Here is a 20,526-nt window from a genome sequence, read left to right as displayed (position 1 = left end):
AGGCATGCAGTTTCAGAAATAATCTTAAGAGGCAACATGCAGATATAAAATGATATTGTCATACATTGCAACCAATTATGGAGAAGATTTTATATTTAAATCTCATATAAAGTACAGGGAAACATTATTCTGCAATGCATCACATACATTCTTACTGAATTACAATGCAAAACATAGATAGTTTTAAGGTGTAACATTTTATATACTTTTCCAAAATAAAGTTTTATTTTTCTATGCTTTTTTAAAACAGAATACAGATAACAAAATTGGGTCACCGTGCTATAATTCAAGCTATAAGTTATATACAAGTAAATAATTGACCAAATTTGGATATAAAACAGGAAAAGAAAAGAAAAAATTGTTTCACCGACCTTGTTTTCTTGCTGCAAGTAAAAATTGAAAATTTCTATATCATTCCTCTATAACAGTTTTACTTGTGAATTATCTACCCTTTAATTGCTAAATCAACAATTTGGTTTGATCAAACTAAAATATTTGGTATTTGATAAATCAGTTTGAATATTGCTAATAATCACTTCTTCTTAAAAATTGCACAATCAACAGGTCATTTCAAATGAAGGGGACTGAATCTAGTTATGTTATATATTTCATAAAGTGTGCATAATTGTTTTAATCCCTGAACTAAAAATACAAATGATTGTCATACTGAACTGAATTGGTTCCCGAAATACAACCAATAATGTTAATAGTGTAAACGGACTGGACCAAGGTAAAGTATAATAATTTAATCTAACGAAATTACAAAAAAGATGTTTTCATACCAAAAAAAATAGATATTATAAGGCAATGGTTTTTTTTTTGGAAAAAAAAGTTTGTTTCCAGTTTTTGGAGAAAAAAATAATTTGTTTTTGATTCTGAGAAAAAAAATTGTTTGTTTCACCCTCAGCTGCCACTATATGTAATGCTAAAATTGACAGAAAAAAATTGTTTTCGACTTGTCGCGAAAAAATAGAAAAATTTGTCCAGAAAAAAAAACCATAGCCCCCACCCCCCCCACCCCAGAAAATCAAATGGTTGCTGCCTTATCACAAAAATTTCAAATATGTATTTAATTCCAGGTCGACTTTTTAATCATTTCTTAGCTAGTCTGGTTTTTCATGTTATTCAAGCTAAGACTTTAAAACAGCTTTAGACACTAAAAAATAATTTTTATCCACATTGATTCATAATATTTAGAGAAAAAAATATGTTTGTCCGTAAAGTGAGATAATAAAAGCAAAGAATCTACTGATAGGATCATCTCATCCACATGCAAATCTGTCTCATTGAAATAATTTATTTGTAATATAAAGTTTGGTACATGTATTGCAAAGAGTCATGCTGGCAAGACAGGTTCTTGAAAATGCTTTACCCTAATCTCTCATTCTTCTTCTACATTTCTTTTATCTATCCCGGCCAAATCTACAAAATGAAACAATAGTAATTAACCTTTGTTTTATTTTTTCTGTTGACCTATAAAGGGTATGACTCTTTCTTTAACCGTTATTGATGTTTATAGTTTTGTCTGCTGCGTTTATGAGCTTCGATCCTTGCTTATAAGTTTTTCCGGCAATGCAGTTAAAAGAAACGATAAATTTGTAGTCAAGCATTTAATTTTAAAATGTATCAGTTTATATTTGATGTTGAATAACAATTACATATTAATTTCGATTTTTACAGAATATAACTTTGGATTATATATACAAGCCGTTGTTATGTACAGTTAAATGCTATGTAAGATCAACATTTAACTTCGTGTTTTATAAGGAGGGTAGCTATTTTTATTTGTAGTCAGGAGCCTGTAATTCAGTGGTTGTCGTTTGTTTATGTGCTACATATTTGTTTTTCGTTTATTTTTACATAAATTAGGCCTTAGTTTTCTCGTTTGAATTGTTTTACATTGTCATTTCGAGCCCTTTTATAGCTGACTATGCGGTATGGGCTTTGCTTATTGTTGAATGCTGGATGGTGACCTATAGTTGTTAATGTCTGTGTCATTTCCGTCTCTTGTGTACAGTTATCTCATTGGCAATCATACCACATCTTCTTTTTTATATTAACAAATTGAAGCAAAAATCCTCGATCAATGCTCTTCAACTTCGTACTTCATTTGGCCTTTTTACCTTTTTTCATTCGAGCATCACAGAGGAGTCTTTTTTAGACGAAACGCGTGTCTAGTGCAAATACAAACTTTCAATCATGGTATCTATGATGGGTTTATTCACTGTAGCAATGACTTAACTGCCAAATATAAACTGAAATGTCAAACAAACCCAGACCCAAAAATTACAAAAAATTTGATGATAGATTATGGTTTTAATTCCTAGGTAAATGTTTACATATATATTAACATATACAGTATATTACCTCCCGAAAATGAAGATTCTTCATGTAAATGTGGTACATCAGATGTAGACATTTGTTTACTGGCTTTCACATTTGTGTTCCCCAATGAATTGTCCCTTTTCGACTTTGCATAATTCAATTCACTACCATTTGCCATTGTATATTGGTCTTCTAACTTTCTTTTAGCATAATGTTCCGGTAAAGTAACATCACCGGGTGATTTGGGCATCTGGCCTGTGTCATTACATTCTTCACATCTATTAACAGCATTGTGACCGGACTGAACAGGTGTACCTTCATTCTTTACAACTGGCCTTGTGATTGTATTTTCTTCAACTGGGTCAGAATTTGTCAAGCAATCTGAATGCATCTCATGTTGTTCATGCATGGTTTGATTTAAAGTTTCTCTATTGTCATTTTTAGTTTCTCCACTTGTTTCAATAACCAAACAACATTGTTCAGATCTTTGTTCGTTTGTATCACTTGTTCCACTCATATTTAAGGTCTCTTCTGAGAGTAAAGTATGTTCTTCTTGACTGTTATTTTGAGAGTCATTTACACAATAAGGTAATTGATCAGTTTCATTTTGGTGATAAACGCCATCTGAAAAAGAGTCATATTGCAATAAATTAGCTTCATTTTAACACTGACCAGTCACAGACATGAAATCTTTTGAAGAACATGTTTTTCTTCCGAATCAAAGACAGTGATTTTATTAAATTATATTCTACACATTATCATTTCCACGTTATGTTAAAATTTGTCAAGAAAGAAAATTAAAATAAATGTTCAATAAAAACCTATGTAAATTATTTCAACAATGATTGGCACAAGATCAGCTTAATTCTAGAAATTTTACTACCTACGATTAAAAATATAAGTAGTCACGTAAAACATACAATTATAGAACAATTATACTACTGTTAAAACTTAATTTTTCATAAATCCCCTCATTTTTGTTATAATGTAAAAAATCAACTAAAGTAAAAGAGGACAAACAAATATAAAGTTTATTTTACCGTGCTTTACATTATTTTTATTCTCTGAATGGCCAAAATTAGTTATGTAAGACATCAGACACCAGTTTCAAAGAAACACTCAAAATAAGTCAATGGTAGTACATGTACATACGACCTGGTTTCCATCAGAGAAAGTATACGAATGAGAAAATTAAACATTGCTAAATATAGTCGGATATCTCGCATCATATCTTTGGGCCTATTGGCTTAATGAAATAAGTAATATCCAATACATACAAAAAGTGAAATCATCCTGTGAAAAAGAGGTGTTGACCTATTAAAATGGCAATAACGAACAACTATATACAAGATATAACTCAAATTTCTAATTACAACTAAATTGGAAGCCAAAGTACAGTTAAGTTGAAAATAAGAAATAGGTGTCATCTGCAAATTTGTAACGAATATTTCACTTTAAAAACAGGTATAAAAAATGTTGACAGGAACATAAAGGAAAAATAGCCTTACCAAGATAAGCTTAGTTTTATTCGCAATCATCTTACTTTTGTACCAATTACAAGAATATGAATATGTTTTATAATGTACAAAATATACCTCCTGGTATCCTACTTCTTTTCGAGGCAAACATTTAAAGGTACTGTTTGTTGTTCACTTTAAGGTCCCTGTTCCAGAGATATATCTTTGCTGTATTTAATTTTAAAAGTGAACTGAATATATGGAAATCAAGTATGGATTTACTTTCTATGCAAAACCAACAAAACCATCTATACATTGTTAAATAATTCCATTAAAATGTGATATGCCAATGCAAATATATTTGCATACCAAATATTATTGAACTATCCCAAATCACTTCCGGTAATTTGAACGTATCACAAAATTTAACATATATAAGCTATATCATAGTTTTGAAGTCAATAAATCTGGACTGTAGAAAAACTTACAGAATGGGCACATAAGAAAACAATCACATTTTGATTTTTGTGCCCTAAATTTAGAAAACCCAAAATCGCATGCTTTTGTATTATTTACTATGTTCAGAATTACAGTTTTCACAGGGAAATGGCAATAAATGTATGCTGACATAATTGTTACCTCTCCGACATCTCCTGAAAGCACCACGCTTATATAGTATTCCAAGTACTGACAATCCTACTAGTACACCAATACTAACGCCTATACAAATTCCTGTTGTTTCTTTGTTGTATTTCTCTGAAACAAGAAAAAAACATATATTTGATATTGATTTTGGAACTTTAAGAACCCCAATAACTGTTGAAACAGGCAAATTAACTTAAAGCTTACTTTTGAACTAAGCAACCCCTCCTTTGTTTTGAGAGCAAAGATACTCTAGTAAAAGAGTGATGTTAAATGACCAAATTAATATGACTTTTAAAACTAACTGAAAGTAAATATCATATCAGAAGCCTTATTGAAATAAATAGATTAGAAACTAAACCATGATCAATTAGTACCATGTATATAACTTGTTACCAAATTTTCACTTACAAACTATAATGTACAATGGACAACAATTAAGAAAGTTTTATATATTCTATAAGATACATCAAAGATACAAAATCAGTCCTTGAGAGATTACATCCATGAAATGTACACTTTGGTAACATGCATGTGCATAAATTAACTTGCAACTAAGACATAGTAAGGAAAAGGGATTGGACAAGTGTAACAATAAAAAATGCACAGTTAGTACAAATCACTTCTTTTTTGAAACAAGAAATTACATGCTAAAATGTCTACCAATGTTTACCGCTGTTTGTGGAATTTATTGTTGATAGTCTTTAGTGTCCAGGTCTTACTTCGGAGTTTGAAGGAAACTTTTAAAACATCAATGTTCATTTAAAGAAGTCAAGATCAAGTTTACCCTGTTTGTCAAAAATAATCACCAACCAATCATTCCAAATACACAATAAAGTTAACTTATATATATTGCGTAGAAATTCTAAGAAAACTTAATGTAAACCAATGAACCTTGAAATTAGGTCACGTTCGAATGAACACTCCCGGTAGTACTTGTAAACATTACAATCATCTAATCCACAAGATATAGTCGACTTTTGTTTATAGTAATAGGAGATTACAAGAAAGACTATAAACCATGAGTAAAATAAATTTTAGATAAAGGTCAGAAGATCCCTTCCCAATAAAAATGCTCAAGATAAAATGATTGTCATTTTATTTTGCCACCTTTATTTTGAAACAAGCGTATCAACATGGGTTTATTTACAGACGGATGGAGATTTTGAGGGCTTTTAAATCCTTGATTTACTCATACTCACTTCTTTTTGGCAATTTAGAAAAGTCATACGTAAAGTTATCTCTGCCAACAGCACATCTTACTGAAACATTTTCTTCCCTGAAAAAAATAAAAGACAGATGATTTGATTGAACAAAAACAACATTATTATTTTCCCGCCACACTTTTTATTTCTTTTTCTTTCAATTTGGAAAGTAAACAAATTGTTAAATGGTTCATTATCAGAACTAGGGTCAATTTGTAAGACCCCGCCCCCCTCGAAAACATCTACACAGCAGACTCTTCGTCAATGACAGAGAGTACAAATAATAAAGATGAAAGTATGAATAAAACACTATAACATTGTATAATTTAATTCTCTCTTTGTATTCAAAGGGAATACAAAAATTAAGTGCAAAATTCATGAGCAGTCAACAATCAGTAATGAAAACTAAACCAGAAACAAATTCTTTTAAAATCATTCAAATATTTTAACTAAATTCATTGAGTAAAACCATTGATATGACATTGATGAAAGACTGGAGAAAAAATATACTAAAACAACACTTTTTACATCAGAAAAATACATTTTGTGACAATAAACTATCAAAAGAAAAACTTCTGATCTGCGGTATAAACTCCTGACCTAAATTCCCAAATCTTCTAATCTTCGTTTTACAGTTTATCACTTGTACGCAGTTTTTACCATAACTTAAAAGAATAAGGACTATATGAAACCAGGTTTTCTTACATTTGTTATTTTCTTACCTGCAGATTGTATTATTCAAAGCTATGTTGAAAATCAATTTAACTTTATAAAAGTGTCTTTTCCATATCTTGCATGTTTTACATATAGGTATTTTCTTTTGTCTTTTATCCTGGAAAGCAAAACATAACTGTGAGGCAGGTATTTCCCACGAAAGAGCACACGGATTGTTTTCAATCTATAATAACTTTTGGTAATCATGCAGATATACAAATTAGCCAAATTGTATGTTCCTTTATGATTGGATAAAAGTCTGTATAAGTATGATTTCGTAAATGTACGAGTTGGTTAAATACTGGTATAAGTTGGCATTGAAAGGTATGCTAACCAGTATAAAAAGGTATGTAGGGTTATACTGATATGCACTGAGAGTAAATATATTATTGTAAAATTTGATTTCAGATATACACTATTTACAGAAAGAAGATCTGCCCTAAAAATGTTAGGCCCTTTGAATGCAAAAACGAGATATCAAATTGTTCCACAAAGCCATTTGTCATGTCGGTGCCTTGTTTAACCTATTATATACATACGTATGGCTTTTACTCATTGTTGAAAGGCCATACCGTGACCTATAAATGTTAAGTCCTGTGTAATTTGATCTTTTGCTGAGAGGTCTCTTTTTGACAATCATACCACATCTACTTTCTTTCTTTTTTGTTTTTGTTTAATTTGGACCGATAGAGAAGGGGAGATATTAATTATACCATTGGCGTTATTTAACTAAGAATTTTCTTATTCCAGGCATAGATTACCTTAGCCGTATTTGGCACAACTTTTTGGAATTTTGAAGCCTCAATGCTCTTCAACTTTGTACTTGTTTGGCTTTATAAATATTTTGAAATGAGCGTCACTGATGCGTCTTATGTAGACGAAACGCGCGTCAGGCGTTCTAAATTATAATTCTGGTACCTTTGATAACTATTTATGAATTTGGAAATTTAAGTGACAATCAATCATAGTACAGATCAACATATATGACTTAACTAGTCAATCAATACTTTTCAAATCAAGTGGCAAAAGGAAGTCCATCGAAAAAATGTGTGTCATAGAATTTTTTATCTTCATTGAATTTTTAGTGTTTAAGCAGCACTTTCTGCATTATCGGCTATTTCATGGGAACCGCAGGGCATAGCTTGATACGCCCGCAGATGTCGAACTCTGAACAATTGGGTACAACGTTCAAGCTTAATTTTGAATTTTGTTAAATATTTTACAAAGCATAGGATTCTGACACATAACAAATGTGGTCTAATGAAGTTCAAAACTTTAAATTTAGGTATAATGGTCCAATTTTCAAAATCTAAATACATGGATTGATTCAGCATATAAAAGAATCATAAGAATTTAATATTTGATGGAATCAAACAATGTTTAATTTTAGACCCTTTTAACCTCAATGTGGACCAATTTAATAACAGGGCCAAAAATCAAAAATCTAAAGACATGGTTAGATTTAGCATATCAAAGAACCCCATACATTCAATTTTGTTGGAATTATAAATTTTGGACCCCAATTTGGACCAACTTGAAAACAGGGCCCATAATAAAAAATCTAAATACATGTTTAGATTTAGCATTTCAAAGAACATAAAGAACTCAATTTTTGTAAATATTATACAAAATTAAATGTTGGACCCTTTCAACCTTAATGTAGACTAATATAAAAACAGGATAAATAATTTCAAATCTGAAGACACAGTTTAATCCGGCATATTTGATAACAGGGCCCAAAAATCATATATCTAAATACATGGTTAGAAATTAGTATATCAAAGAACCCGATACATTCAATTATTGTTGCAATCAAACATACAAAAATTAAATTTTGGACCCAAATTTGGACCAACTTGAAAACAGGGCCCATAATAAAAAATCTAAATACATGTTTAGATTCAGCATTTCAAAGAACCCCAATAATTCAATTTTTGTTAAAATCAAACAAAATTAAATGTTGGACCCTTTTGACCTTAACTTAAACTAATATAAAATCAATTTCAGAAAGATCCATTCACTTACACACAATTTATTGTCTGGTAACTAGAAAAAATACTTATTTTTATCGCTTTTGGGTCTCTTGTTCCTCAATTGCTGAGACTATAACCCCCAAAATCAATCTCAACCTTCCTTTTGTGGTTTCATACCTTGAGTCAATTTCATAAAGCCCCATTCACTTAAACTAGAGTTATTGTCCGGAAACTAAGTGTCTTTGGACGACGCTGACGACGATGACGACGACGACGGATACCAATCTACAGCGCTAAATGTTTTTGTGGTCGTAAAAAAACTTTGACGGAAAAGTAGCTATCCTTGTAAATTGTTTTTTCTATAAATGGTCCCTAATATGGAGAGGACTGGTTCTGTAATTGTCATAAAAGACTCACATTGACTACTTAAGAAATGACATGTATGTTAAAATATTCATCATATTGATATACTTACATCACAGTAACGAACACACTCTGGCAAAGGATAAACCTCTCTAAACTCTAAAGTACCATTCAAAACATTGCTCTCATAGACTGATTGTTTATTAATTGATGCATCTGTAGGAAGAACTGAAAATAGAAAAAAAATCTTATGTTTGAAGTTTTGATGTAAGTTACATGGAACACACTAGTTACTTGTTATACATTTGTCCTCATAGACTGATTGTTTACTGATTGAATCATCTGTAGGAAGGATTGAAAATACGAAAACAATTTTTTTTTGAATACGTTTTACTTTTAGTTCCATGAAACACAAAAAATGCTTGCAATAGTATTACTTGCCTACTTACATAGGGGGTAGGAAAAGTCAATTGGTGGTTATAAAAAAAATTAAAAAGTATACATGGTTGAGATTTTTACACTGATGCAAACATAAAGTACTATTGGAATAGTATAAGTGAGGTTACAGTATTTCTATTCAGTGTGCAGTCAGAAAAGTTTAAGGATTATAAATACGCCCCTCAAGTTCCCCAAAACAAAGTAAATGGAAAACAAAAGAAAAAGGGCATTATGTGCTGACACAAACTAACACATCATGTACATAAAAAATAACAAGATCAATACATCAATTGGATATTTAGGCAATATCACTGATCCATCAGAAAAAGAAAATACTTTTAGTTAAAATTCCAGAGCAATTGAAATTAGTACAGTAATTTCCCCCTAGGACAAAACGTCAAGGGATGAAAATAAAGCTATTCTTGACGTCTATACATTCCTGGCAATCTTTATGATGCCGTGCACTGCATGATTATAATCCATTGTTTCAATTGCTTGTGAAAAATCCATGGAACATGATTTTGTGAACGTCAATACAAATCATATTTTGGTTCTCAATTTTAAACTTTTATCAAGAGAGAGGATAGTGACCATTAATTACTTGTCAATCAAAACCATTCCCTGTTGTGATTGTGCATATTTTCACTCGTGACTAACGAAAGCATTGCAAACACGTAAATTCAAATCGTGTTCTTAACTAGTAAATATAACCTTATCTATCTGGGTGCAAAATTTGTGATCATAGTGAACGAATTATTGATAAAATTTTCTTACCCTACCTTTAATTGATTTTTAATTGGTCTCTCAATATTAATCCTTGCTTAAGAGGAAAACAAGGTTAAATTTAGTGGTGTGTTGGCAAACATAACTAAAAGAATATGTTGGAAAGTCTGCCATAGAAAATGCAAAAATGAACATGTTGGCCTGGATGACATTTCAAAGCATGCAAGACCTGTTTAACTTTTTCATCCATCGTCATTCCAAGATCAAAACTAATACCAAGAACAACAGAAACGTCTCTGTGTTTTTCAAATGATGAACAAATCAAAACAAATCAAAACATTCAAGCAAGCATGTTACTCTTAAATTGTTCATGAGAAATTTTTATTGTTATGAGCTTAATGTGATTATTAAAATATGAATTTAAATGAAACCAATGAAGTCTGCTTTTAAAGAATATTATGGTACCATAAAATCATAAACATATCAACAAAATTTTAAATAAGAAAAAAGAAGAGATATGACACTATTTCTTCAGTACAAATAAACAAACATGCACACAAAAATGCTGTGAAACTTTTTTTTTTACCCATTCAGGGATTTTAAAAAGCTGGCATGCAGATATGCCTTTCTATCATAAATAAATTGAATGACAGTAACTTACAAACTTTTCGGTGGCCAGCGAAACAAAACCGTTATATTATTAATTAGAAGTTCTTATAAAAACTCATTTTGGTTAGTTCTAGTAAAGATTTAGTTCTATACAATCTGTTGATATTTTTTCCATGCCTTCTTTATGCTTGAAAGTCCCTTATCAAATGGTAAACGAAATACTAAGACACATCAAACGAATGGAAAACAACTGTCATATTCTTGACTAAATTGGAAGTCTCTTCAAATTTGAAAGTATATTATTTTACCATAATTATATTTAACGTAGGGTTTAATTGAATATAATAACAAATTGTATTATCATGAATTCAATGGTTTTTATTTCATATTTTCATATTCTTTGTTCACTGATTTGATCATAAAATTAACTACCTTAACTACAATGTCATCTTAAGTTTAACAAGAACTATTTTTAAAAAATATATCCGACATATTTAAATTTGAGTATATGTTCAAAACTATCATTTCGATAACCTTCAGAAGCACAAAAATACCATTTAAATAACGTTTTCTCTGTTTGTGTTCAGTATTCTCGGTCCTCTTATCTTTCTGTTTACATTCACCAAAACCCCGCGGAAATCTCATATGCGAAGGTGCGTTCTAAAAGTCATGTACGTTCGTACATGAACAAAGTTTACATTAAAAATTATATAATTGTCCCGAATGAACAGCTGTCACGGATGCAAAGAGCTATTGGAGAAACAATTATTTTAATAAAAATATAAATCTTTGTAAGATCTAGTTCAAATATTTATAGTTTTTCACTTGCTTTCTATCACGATATAGTTAACGAGAGGTTTTTTCAAACACAACCAAATCACCCACCATGACAGCATTTTGTCCAATCAAAGAAAGGATTTTCGAGCATGCGTATTCTGTTGCCATAGTTAAGCGTCCTTAAGTTCAAAGGGCACAAACCGAAACTATACCGACTACGTCGGAAAAAATATAAAGTTAACAGTCATCTCTCCTGAAACATTATCTACTCAAACACTTCTATAACTAACAACGGTTAGAATATATCTCATATGAAGACAATACAAAAGTATAATAAACAGGTTTTCCTATATATCAATATATACCTTTATAATAATTAATTGGGCTGATATGTGTCCAATCAAAACCATAATGACAGGTATACGTGGAATTGATATCTGCAAATGTGGCATTCAGAAAAATGATGTTGTATTCATTCTCGATTATTTCCAACTCTATTTTTTGTTTATTTGGTGTAAGAACATTTCCGTTATAGGTGAGCTCTCTACCTCTCGGCTTATCTTGGTCCCATCTAGGTGTACCTTTACTACAATTGTGTCTGCAAATCAGTTTCATATCTTTTCCAACTTCTAATGATTCAGATGGAATCCCTTCTAAATGACTTGAAACTTAAACAAAATACATAAAATCATATATTTAAAGTTAAGAAATCTTTTCCATGAAAATTACATCAAGGCAAGACCGACATGTTCATTCATTCAACACACCAAATAAATAAGACCCGATGCTTACAGTATTTTTAAAACAAACCAAAACACAAAAACTGAACTTTACCAATGAACCATAAAATGAGGTCAAGGTCAAAATAAACTGATATCGTTTGCTATTCAGGTATCTATCTGTCTATCAATGATAGTTATAAGATAATAGAAAAACCACATAGAATATTGGGGAAAATGTCATTAAAGAGCAATAACGCCACAAAGGATAGACTGACGAATTTGGCCATTAGAGCTATTTGTAGATCTTGTCTTTTAATCATTTTTGATTAAAAAGTTCTCTCTAGTTATTACCATGATTACAGTTTTCAAGATATTAGGCAATAATGATAAGAATTTGTAAAATTCATGATTTTAATAGGGGAAATATAAATCTCATATGAGAAGTCCTCAAACAGTTTTGATGTGAATATACATCCTTAAAAGGATGCCTCTAACAGATTTGTTTTATTATAGCAGATTGCAAGATGATAAACGAAAAATTAATATAACTCCTATGTTATTTTGTTTTAGACATTTCAGCCTAATTGCTTGAACTGGCAGGTGGGGTGATCATTCACATTTTACTAAATACTTGAAAGCTAATTGTTGTCAAGTTTTATTAAATTTGGCCAAGTAGTTTCAGAGGATTTATAAAAAAGTCACAGTGAGTTAAAAACAAATAAAAAAATTTCTTAATCTAACTTAGACAATTCAGCACTTCCTTGCTACATTTTGTACTTCGATGACCATGTTATAACTACTTAGAAAGACAGACTCAAAATGATAAAGTATACTGAATTGTTTATGACTTACGATCAATCTTAATCGTTTTTTTTTTTCGTGAAACTGACTCATAATAGTGTAAATGTTCTATTTATTTTAGTGTTGTCAAATCGTACAGTTTTGCCTAACCGGTTACTCGGACAATCGTTCAACTGATTAACCGGTTAACCGGTAGTTTAAGTTGGTGTTTGAAAGCATTTTCAATAGTACCCTACACACACACATATATATAAGATGTCGTATCAGTGTCAATTTTTGAGTTAGCATTTTGTTTCAAGTAAGACTAAGCCTTGCACGACGGAAGTTAGACATTTAGATGTAGGTTTACATAATATTAGATAAAAAAACGAAATAATGAAGTAAATCGTTAAATTTAATCGCATTACTGATTTAAAGTCACTGTTAAAAAAATATGTATACTAACTATGTTTCTTTAAGATCCTGCCCTGAGCTGAGAGACAAGTTCTAATTAATTCTATGTTTTTTGGGATAAACAAAAGCAATCAATAAACTGGACAATTGATATGTCAAATTAATTACCACGACGACAATTTCTAAATAAAAACTAACTTTTTAATGATTTCAATACAAATTTATATCAAATCTATCAAAATTGGAAAAAAGTCCGGTTAACCGGTTAGCGTTTTTGGTATTCGGTATTCGGTCGTTCGACCGGTTAACCGGTTAACCGATGACAACGCTAATTTATTTAATTAATAGCTGTTACCTGAACAGACACCGTTCGAAGATGAAGCACCACCTCCAAATCCTATCATCAGTGAAAAACATATGACAGCTATTCCTTTATTTTTTTGTACTCCTGTAAAAACAAGAGTGCTGATGATGTAATGTATTGCCAGCTTTACTAATTATGATCACATATTTGTTGAAAGTTTTTAAGATCGACTCTTTGAGCGTTACTACAAGTAAAACATAAACTAACCATTATTAAGGATCCATGAAAATAAGCAACAGCTTGTGGTTGAAATTAAGCTTTAAGAAAGAACCCATGGTAGAATCATTAGAAATTACAGCCCCAATGAATTATTTCATATACCTGTGTGATTTCTCAATAAGAGATAAACAATGTATAGATGAGTGTGCAGTAAAGATTCTTTCATAAGAAAATATTCAACTAAATTGTTGTATTACAGACTAGAAAAACATAGGAACTTGTCCAAGACATTGCTGATATAAACCTATATAAGTTTTATAAACATCTGTCAAGATTTTTATACGTTAAAGTGCTAACATAACCATACAGAAGGACGCCCGTTGTTTTTATGTCCACATATCGCGTTGAGAAAGGGATATTTAAACATACACGTTACCCAGGAAGGCACTTTCATAATGATGTTCCCATCTATAGAGGATCATTTTGAATTTCAATAAAATTTCCACTTTACTTGACACTTACCAATAGTACAGATTTCAAAGTGCCTTTCCTGGGTCTCAAGTATGTTTTTATGAAATAGCCCTAATTTGGAAGGCTAGAATATGTTTTCAATTAAGAACAAATAATTAGAAACATTTTGAATAAATACACATTATTATTTGGAATTTTAATAGTTATCAAAGGTACCAGGATTATAATTTAGTACGCCAGACTTAAACAAGATTCATACCTTTACAGCTCTTTGTACATTTTCCAAACAATTTTTTCTGATAGCTTAGTACATACAGAAGTAAATAAATGACTCCAATCAATCTTACAAAACATCCATCTGTAAAAGCAATTCGAAGTATATCATAACAAAGAAATAGTCATACGAAAAGTTAAAAATTTTATAGATTTATACCTTTCTATCTATGATATTTTTTCGGAGAGTTTTACAATTTGAAATCTTCAAGCATATCAAATAATCAAGAATATAATTCTACTGATTTTTTAAAACATATTTTTAATTTGATGATGAAAATTTACTTCTACTGGAATCATATAATTTAAGTATTCTTATTTGCAAAACATATTTTCCCCTAGATTTACTTATACGAATTATAAAATAAATAACGAGTCACTTCACATAAAACAATAACGAAAAATGACAAAAAATCAAATGACCTACACACTACAAGACATTAAGGAGATGTGGTATGAGACAATTATCCATCCTAGTTCAAATGCAGTCAATGAAAGCAATTATAGGCAAGCATACGACCTTCAACAATGAGAAAACCCACTTCATATAGTCGGATAGATAGGCCTCAATATGAAAAAATATGAAAATTTTAATTCAAAAATCCAACGGCTGTATTTGTAACAATACAATACATGAAAAATAAATTCGACTGACATGCAATACCGAAAATCACTGAACTATAGGTTCCTGAAATGCGACAGGCACATTAAGAATGTTGCAAAGTTATATATTTGCGCGTTCCCAACCATCCAATAACCTGGGACAGTTGTGTAACAGATTTATTTACACTTTTATTATTGTTTTTCATTTAGTTGCTGGAAAAATTTCATTGGTAAACAAAGCAGCTCATACAGCAGAACTGAACAGTACTCTATGAAATTTGTCACATTGACTTTGTTGGACACCTGCAGGATTAACTATTCAATTTCAAGTATCATAGATAGCATTTGGATATGAAAACTACTGTTTCAAAGTCTATGTACACTATATGCATGCTCTTCATAATGAGGGTATGACTTACCTTTTCTGTTTCTTCCATCATTTGTTTCTTCCTTCCTATGGGGCACGTCACCAGCAACATGAATGGTTAAACTATTATCAACATCTGTCAAAAAGGTAGAATTATAGATTATCGTTGATCTTCTCAACGAGATTGAAAAGCAATCGAGTTGAAATGACCAATGATAATCTGTTTATCGCTATTTTACCTATGACGACGTTGTCAATTTCATGTCAAATTTATTAGCAAAGCTACGAGCATCTTTAGTATCTAGCGATAATTTTTCCATCTCAAGCGAGTAGCATAATATGGAAAATTATCACAAAAAAGATCAAATGGAAAATGCACAAAAAAGCGATCAAGGTACAATACAATGGTTATATAGAATTGTAAGAAAACTTGTATTCTTCCTTTAAGAGAAATATTCTTCTTTGAGTTGAAGCTTTTCATTTATGAGATTCAAGTATGTGGTTTCATGACACTGAACATAAAGTAGAATGAGTAATTCTTAAAACAATAACCGTAGTATAAGTTCAGATATCACTTCAAAATTCGTTGATGAGATTTAAAAACTTCAGCGGTAACCACATTTTAATACGATTTGAAATAAATGAATGTTTTTTAATCAAACTGCTTGTGATTTTAAAAATCAAAAGCACACATCATGTCAATGTTTAATCTTTTTCTTAAGTAAAATTCTCTCACTTTTCTTTATTGTGATTATCTGCAACAAAAAACAGGTTATTATTTGTCATTCATGTGAACATTCTTGTCTTTCAAACCTTCAGTGTTTTAAAACGTCTGCAAATGATCTATTCTTTATTTCTAAGACGTTTCTTTTTGATATTTACCAGATATGACTTCGTTGGAGAAATATATGAGTAAATCGCTATTTATGAGTATTCAGATTGCATCTAGACAAAAAAATTACTGTGTCAAGAACCATATACACTGCTATTCATTGTGAGGGGTATAATATACCTTTTCTGTTTCTTCCATCGTGTGTTTCTTCTTTCCCATGTGGTGCGTCATCAGCAACAGGATCGGTCAAACTATCACCAACATCTGTCAAAAAAGTAGAAAGATAAAATACAATGGTTATATAGAATTGTAAGAAAACTTGCATTCCTCCTTTATAAGGAATACTCTTCTTTGAGTTGAAGCTTTTCATTTATGAGATTCAACTATGTGGTTTCATGACATTGACCATATAGTAGAATGAGAAATTATTGAGATTATAACCTTTTGTAGTATAAGTTCAGATATCACCTCAAGATTCGTTGATAAGAATTTAAAACTTCAGCGGTAGCAAAATTTTAAAGCTATTTGAAATAAATGAATGTTTTTCATTCAAACTGCTTGTATTTTCAAAAGTCAAAAGCACACAACATGTCAGTGTTTAATTTACTTCTAAATAAAACGTCTCTTAGTTTTCTTTATTGTGATCAGCTGCAACAAAATAAACCGGTAATCATGTGTCATTAAAGTCAGCATGTTTGCCATTCAGACCTACAGTTTTATAAGACGTCTGCAAATAATTCATTCATCCCTTATTTTTAAGCATTTCTTCTCAAAATTTTAGAGACCCAGATATTTAAAAACATTTACAGAATACCTGTGAATGTCTTTTTTGTGTCCTTTGTCTATATTTTACCAAAATTCCTTAACAAAAAATTGATTTGATAAACAAAGCACCTCACTTCTATAATTAAGAAATTATGACGAATTGACATGAAAAGTACTGGTTGATAGTTTTCAGTTTTATATATGACTTCACAGGACAAATATAGGAGTAAATAACCAATTTAAAGTATTTGAAATAGCATATGGATGCGATGAAGAATAAAGTGTCAAAGACTATACACACTAATCTTCATACCTTTGATGTTTCTTCCGGACTTTGTTTTATCTATCACATGTGGTATTTCAGCACAAACAGGATTAGTCAAACTATTATCAACATCTGTCAAGAAGAAAGATAAAATACCCTGGTTATAAAGAACTGAGAGAAAACAACTCGTCTTCCTTCACGAGAATTGAAACTGTTTGATTTGGTTAATGTGATTTAGTGTGTGGATTGAGAACATTGACCATAAAATAGACTACAAATTATTACCTTTTGCAATAAATATTCAAATATGTCTTTGATGAGAGATGAAAATTGTATAGTCAACAAAATGTTAACAAGTACAATACTCTATTGAACAGCTTGCGATTTTGTTAAATAGCACACTAAATGAAACGTTGAAACCTCTTTTAAATAAAAATTCTTTAAATACGTTGAATTGCAAATAGCATTGGACAATAAAACAATAAATATGTCAGCATGATTGGATTCCAAACAAGTTATATTTATAAAGAGTCTTTAAATCCTTAATTTATGATTACAAAGACCTTTATCCTTGATGTTTCAAAGAAAAAGATTTTTAAAAAATTGCCTGATCCGGATCAAAGATTGCATTTTTTAAATATTAAGAATTAAAGATGGCTAATCTGTAGAAGACTTTCTATAATCATTCTTGTGTTCACTTTACAATATCAAAGGTTAATAAGAATAATGAACGTCGCAATGTTAGCCATCCAATCAACATTTATAACCCTATAACAATGAGTGACTCACTGCCAAAATTTTAATTCTGTCTGCAAGTTAACGGTCTTATCATTAAATATGAGTTTTATAATACTTAGATATAGGAAGATGTGGTATGAGTGCCAATGAGACAACTCTCCATCCAAATAAGAATTTATAATAGTTGACCATTATAGGTCAAGGTACAGCCTTCAACACATACCCTTGGCTCACACCAAACAGCAAGCTATCAAGGGCCCCAAAAATTACTAATGTAAAACCATTCAAATCGGGAAAACCAACGGTCTAATCCATATAAAAACGAGAAACGAGACACACGTATGAACTACCTAAACAGACAACAACTACTGTACATCAGATTCCTGACTTAGGACTGGTGCAAACACTTGTATGTAAAGACACACTTAATTTATGGTGTGGAAACGAAAAACATTGCAGTTTTCGATGTTGTAAAGGGGCATTCATCTGTTTGTACTTGTCTTAAGGCAAGAACCTGCTGTTCTGTGGTTGTCGTTTTATTATGAAGTTGATATTTTTTCTCAATTTTTATAAGATTAGACAGTTGGCTTTTCTGTTTGAATATTTACTCTGCTCATTTTAAGGCCATTTATAGCTTCCTGTTCCGTTGAGCCAAGACTGTCTGTTGAAGGCAAACTTTTGACATAAATGATTTACTTTATCAAAATTATAAATCTGATGCAGAGTTATCTCAATGGCACTCCTACCACATCTTCTTATATCTAACAAACCTAAAACAGCAAGTAACTGACCGCCCAAATGTTGGCTCTTGGCATTGTGTTGCAGTTTAGATAAAATTTGTAGAAGACAAATGAAAAAAAATACTCATAAACTGCTAAGTATTTAATCCACTGCACATATTCAAACTCTGTCTATGAGTTCTTAACATTGTTAAAGAGTTCCATAAACGTTGGATGAGGAAAACGACAGTTTGAGTCCGCAAATAAAAGATTTGCAATTTTTATAGTCGTTAAAGGGCATAACTCTAGAATGGTAGTTGATATACTTTCCAAATTCAATCTGTGTCTGAATGTTTGAGTTGCGTGGGAGTTTCACAAAATTTGGATGAGAACAATTTAAGTTACAAGTGGGAAATTAAAACAGAACGGAAAGAAAGATGGAAGGAAGGATTTCCAGGGTCACACCACTGAATGTCCCCTTCATCTAGCGAATTTCAGGAGGGATGGGGAGGGCAATAAAAAACAATTTTCAATTTATATGCAATACCTGAAATGCGATTTATCTTTGTAGGTATTTATTGGTGTAAAAAGCTGTGTCTGGGTAGTGTCTTCTCTACCATAGCATGTACTCAACTTGTCTTCTCGAAATACAGGACAGACTTAAAAATACAGACGTGTACAACTTACGACCATTCTATAAACAACATATAGTAAAGCTTTTGGAGAAAGCATTTGGAAAAGAGACCAAAACCACAAAAACTTACCAATGAACCACAAAACTAGTATATTCCTCATTGTATTTGATAAATGAACTTTATAGAATAACATTTTCCTTGATCCATGAAATGATGTTCATGCTAGGAAAATCTTTTCTGATAAATGTTTAAACCAACAGATTGGTATCTCTGTGGCTAGCACTCAGCAACTTCTTTAACAGACGAGACAATTTAATCCTGATCTTTTAGTAGTAAAATATTGAAAAATGAAAAAAATATTTTTGAAATTTTGCTCTTGAAACTGCCTTTTGATCACAAAATTCCATGAAGGTTTTACAAAGTGATGTTAGGAAATTATTAGATAAATTTGTTTTGCCGTTGATGTTGCAGGCTCTACAAAAATAGTACATATTGATGTCCCATTGATGCATGGCTGCAGTCTTCTTTTATTCATGAATTCAATATTTGATGAACACGCTTTGCAGATAGATACTGCTGCTATATTACAGTTTATCTAACATATAAAACTAAAATCTTGGAAAGATCATTTACAAATAAAATCATCAGATTTTTCCTACATACTTTACAATCTTGGCAGTTAAAGATGACAAAATAAGCACTATGCAAAAATATGTTTTTAAACTTGCTTTGTCATTAATTGATTAATTGATTACCTTCTTCTACTAACGTATTATCCCATGTTTGCTTTTCTGGAAAATTGTTACCATGCCGTGGTTTTAAATACTTCTTTGCTCGAATCTCATCTGTAAATATAAATAAGAAAATTTATTATGAGAGTAAATGAGACGTTCACTCTCAATTCAAGTCACAATTTGTAAATGTTAACAAATATAGATCGAAGTACGGCCTTCAACATGGACCTTTTATTCACACCGAATATCAACTATAAAAGGCCCCTAAATTTCTAGTGCAAAACAATCCCAACAGGGAAACCAACAGTTAATATATATTAAAAACAATAATGGAGGTGTTATGTCCCTTGCTTGTAGAGTGCGTGTATTTTTGAGCTCCGATAAATCTTCGATTTTCTGTTGTAAAACATTCTTGGAGCCAAATTGTGTTTGGACTTTCGTATGCATAAAGGATTTAGC

At 30.8% G+C, this 20,526-nt stretch overlaps 1 protein-coding gene across 1 annotated transcript; it reads right to left on the bottom strand.

The window, feature by feature from the left end:
- Positions 1-1,042: 1,042 nt before the first annotated feature.
- LOC143078355 (uncharacterized) lies at positions 1,043-20,225 on the bottom strand. Its single transcript, XM_076253241.1, has 13 exons — positions 20,089-20,225; positions 17,290-17,373; positions 16,392-16,475; positions 15,432-15,515; positions 14,396-14,494; positions 13,498-13,590; positions 11,592-11,894; positions 8,792-8,907; positions 6,352-6,461; positions 5,627-5,703; positions 4,422-4,538; positions 2,368-2,949; positions 1,043-1,422 (listed from the first exon to the last, which is right to left on the bottom strand). The coding sequence occupies exons 6-13, from the start codon at positions 13,544-13,546 to the stop codon at positions 1,382-1,384; spliced, it is 1,395 nt and encodes a 464-aa protein (XP_076109356.1). The 5' UTR covers positions 13,547-13,590; positions 14,396-14,494; positions 15,432-15,515; positions 16,392-16,475; positions 17,290-17,373; positions 20,089-20,225; the 3' UTR covers positions 1,043-1,381.
- Between the last annotated feature and the right edge of the window lie 301 nt (positions 20,226-20,526).

This window comes from Mytilus galloprovincialis, chromosome 6, assembly GCF_965363235.1.
Source record: "Mytilus galloprovincialis chromosome 6, xbMytGall1.hap1.1, whole genome shotgun sequence".
NCBI classification, from domain to species: Eukaryota; Metazoa; Mollusca; class Bivalvia; order Mytilida; family Mytilidae; genus Mytilus; species Mytilus galloprovincialis.
The sequence above is the reverse complement of the archived record's forward strand: the minus strand, read 5'-3'. Positions and strand labels throughout refer to the sequence as shown.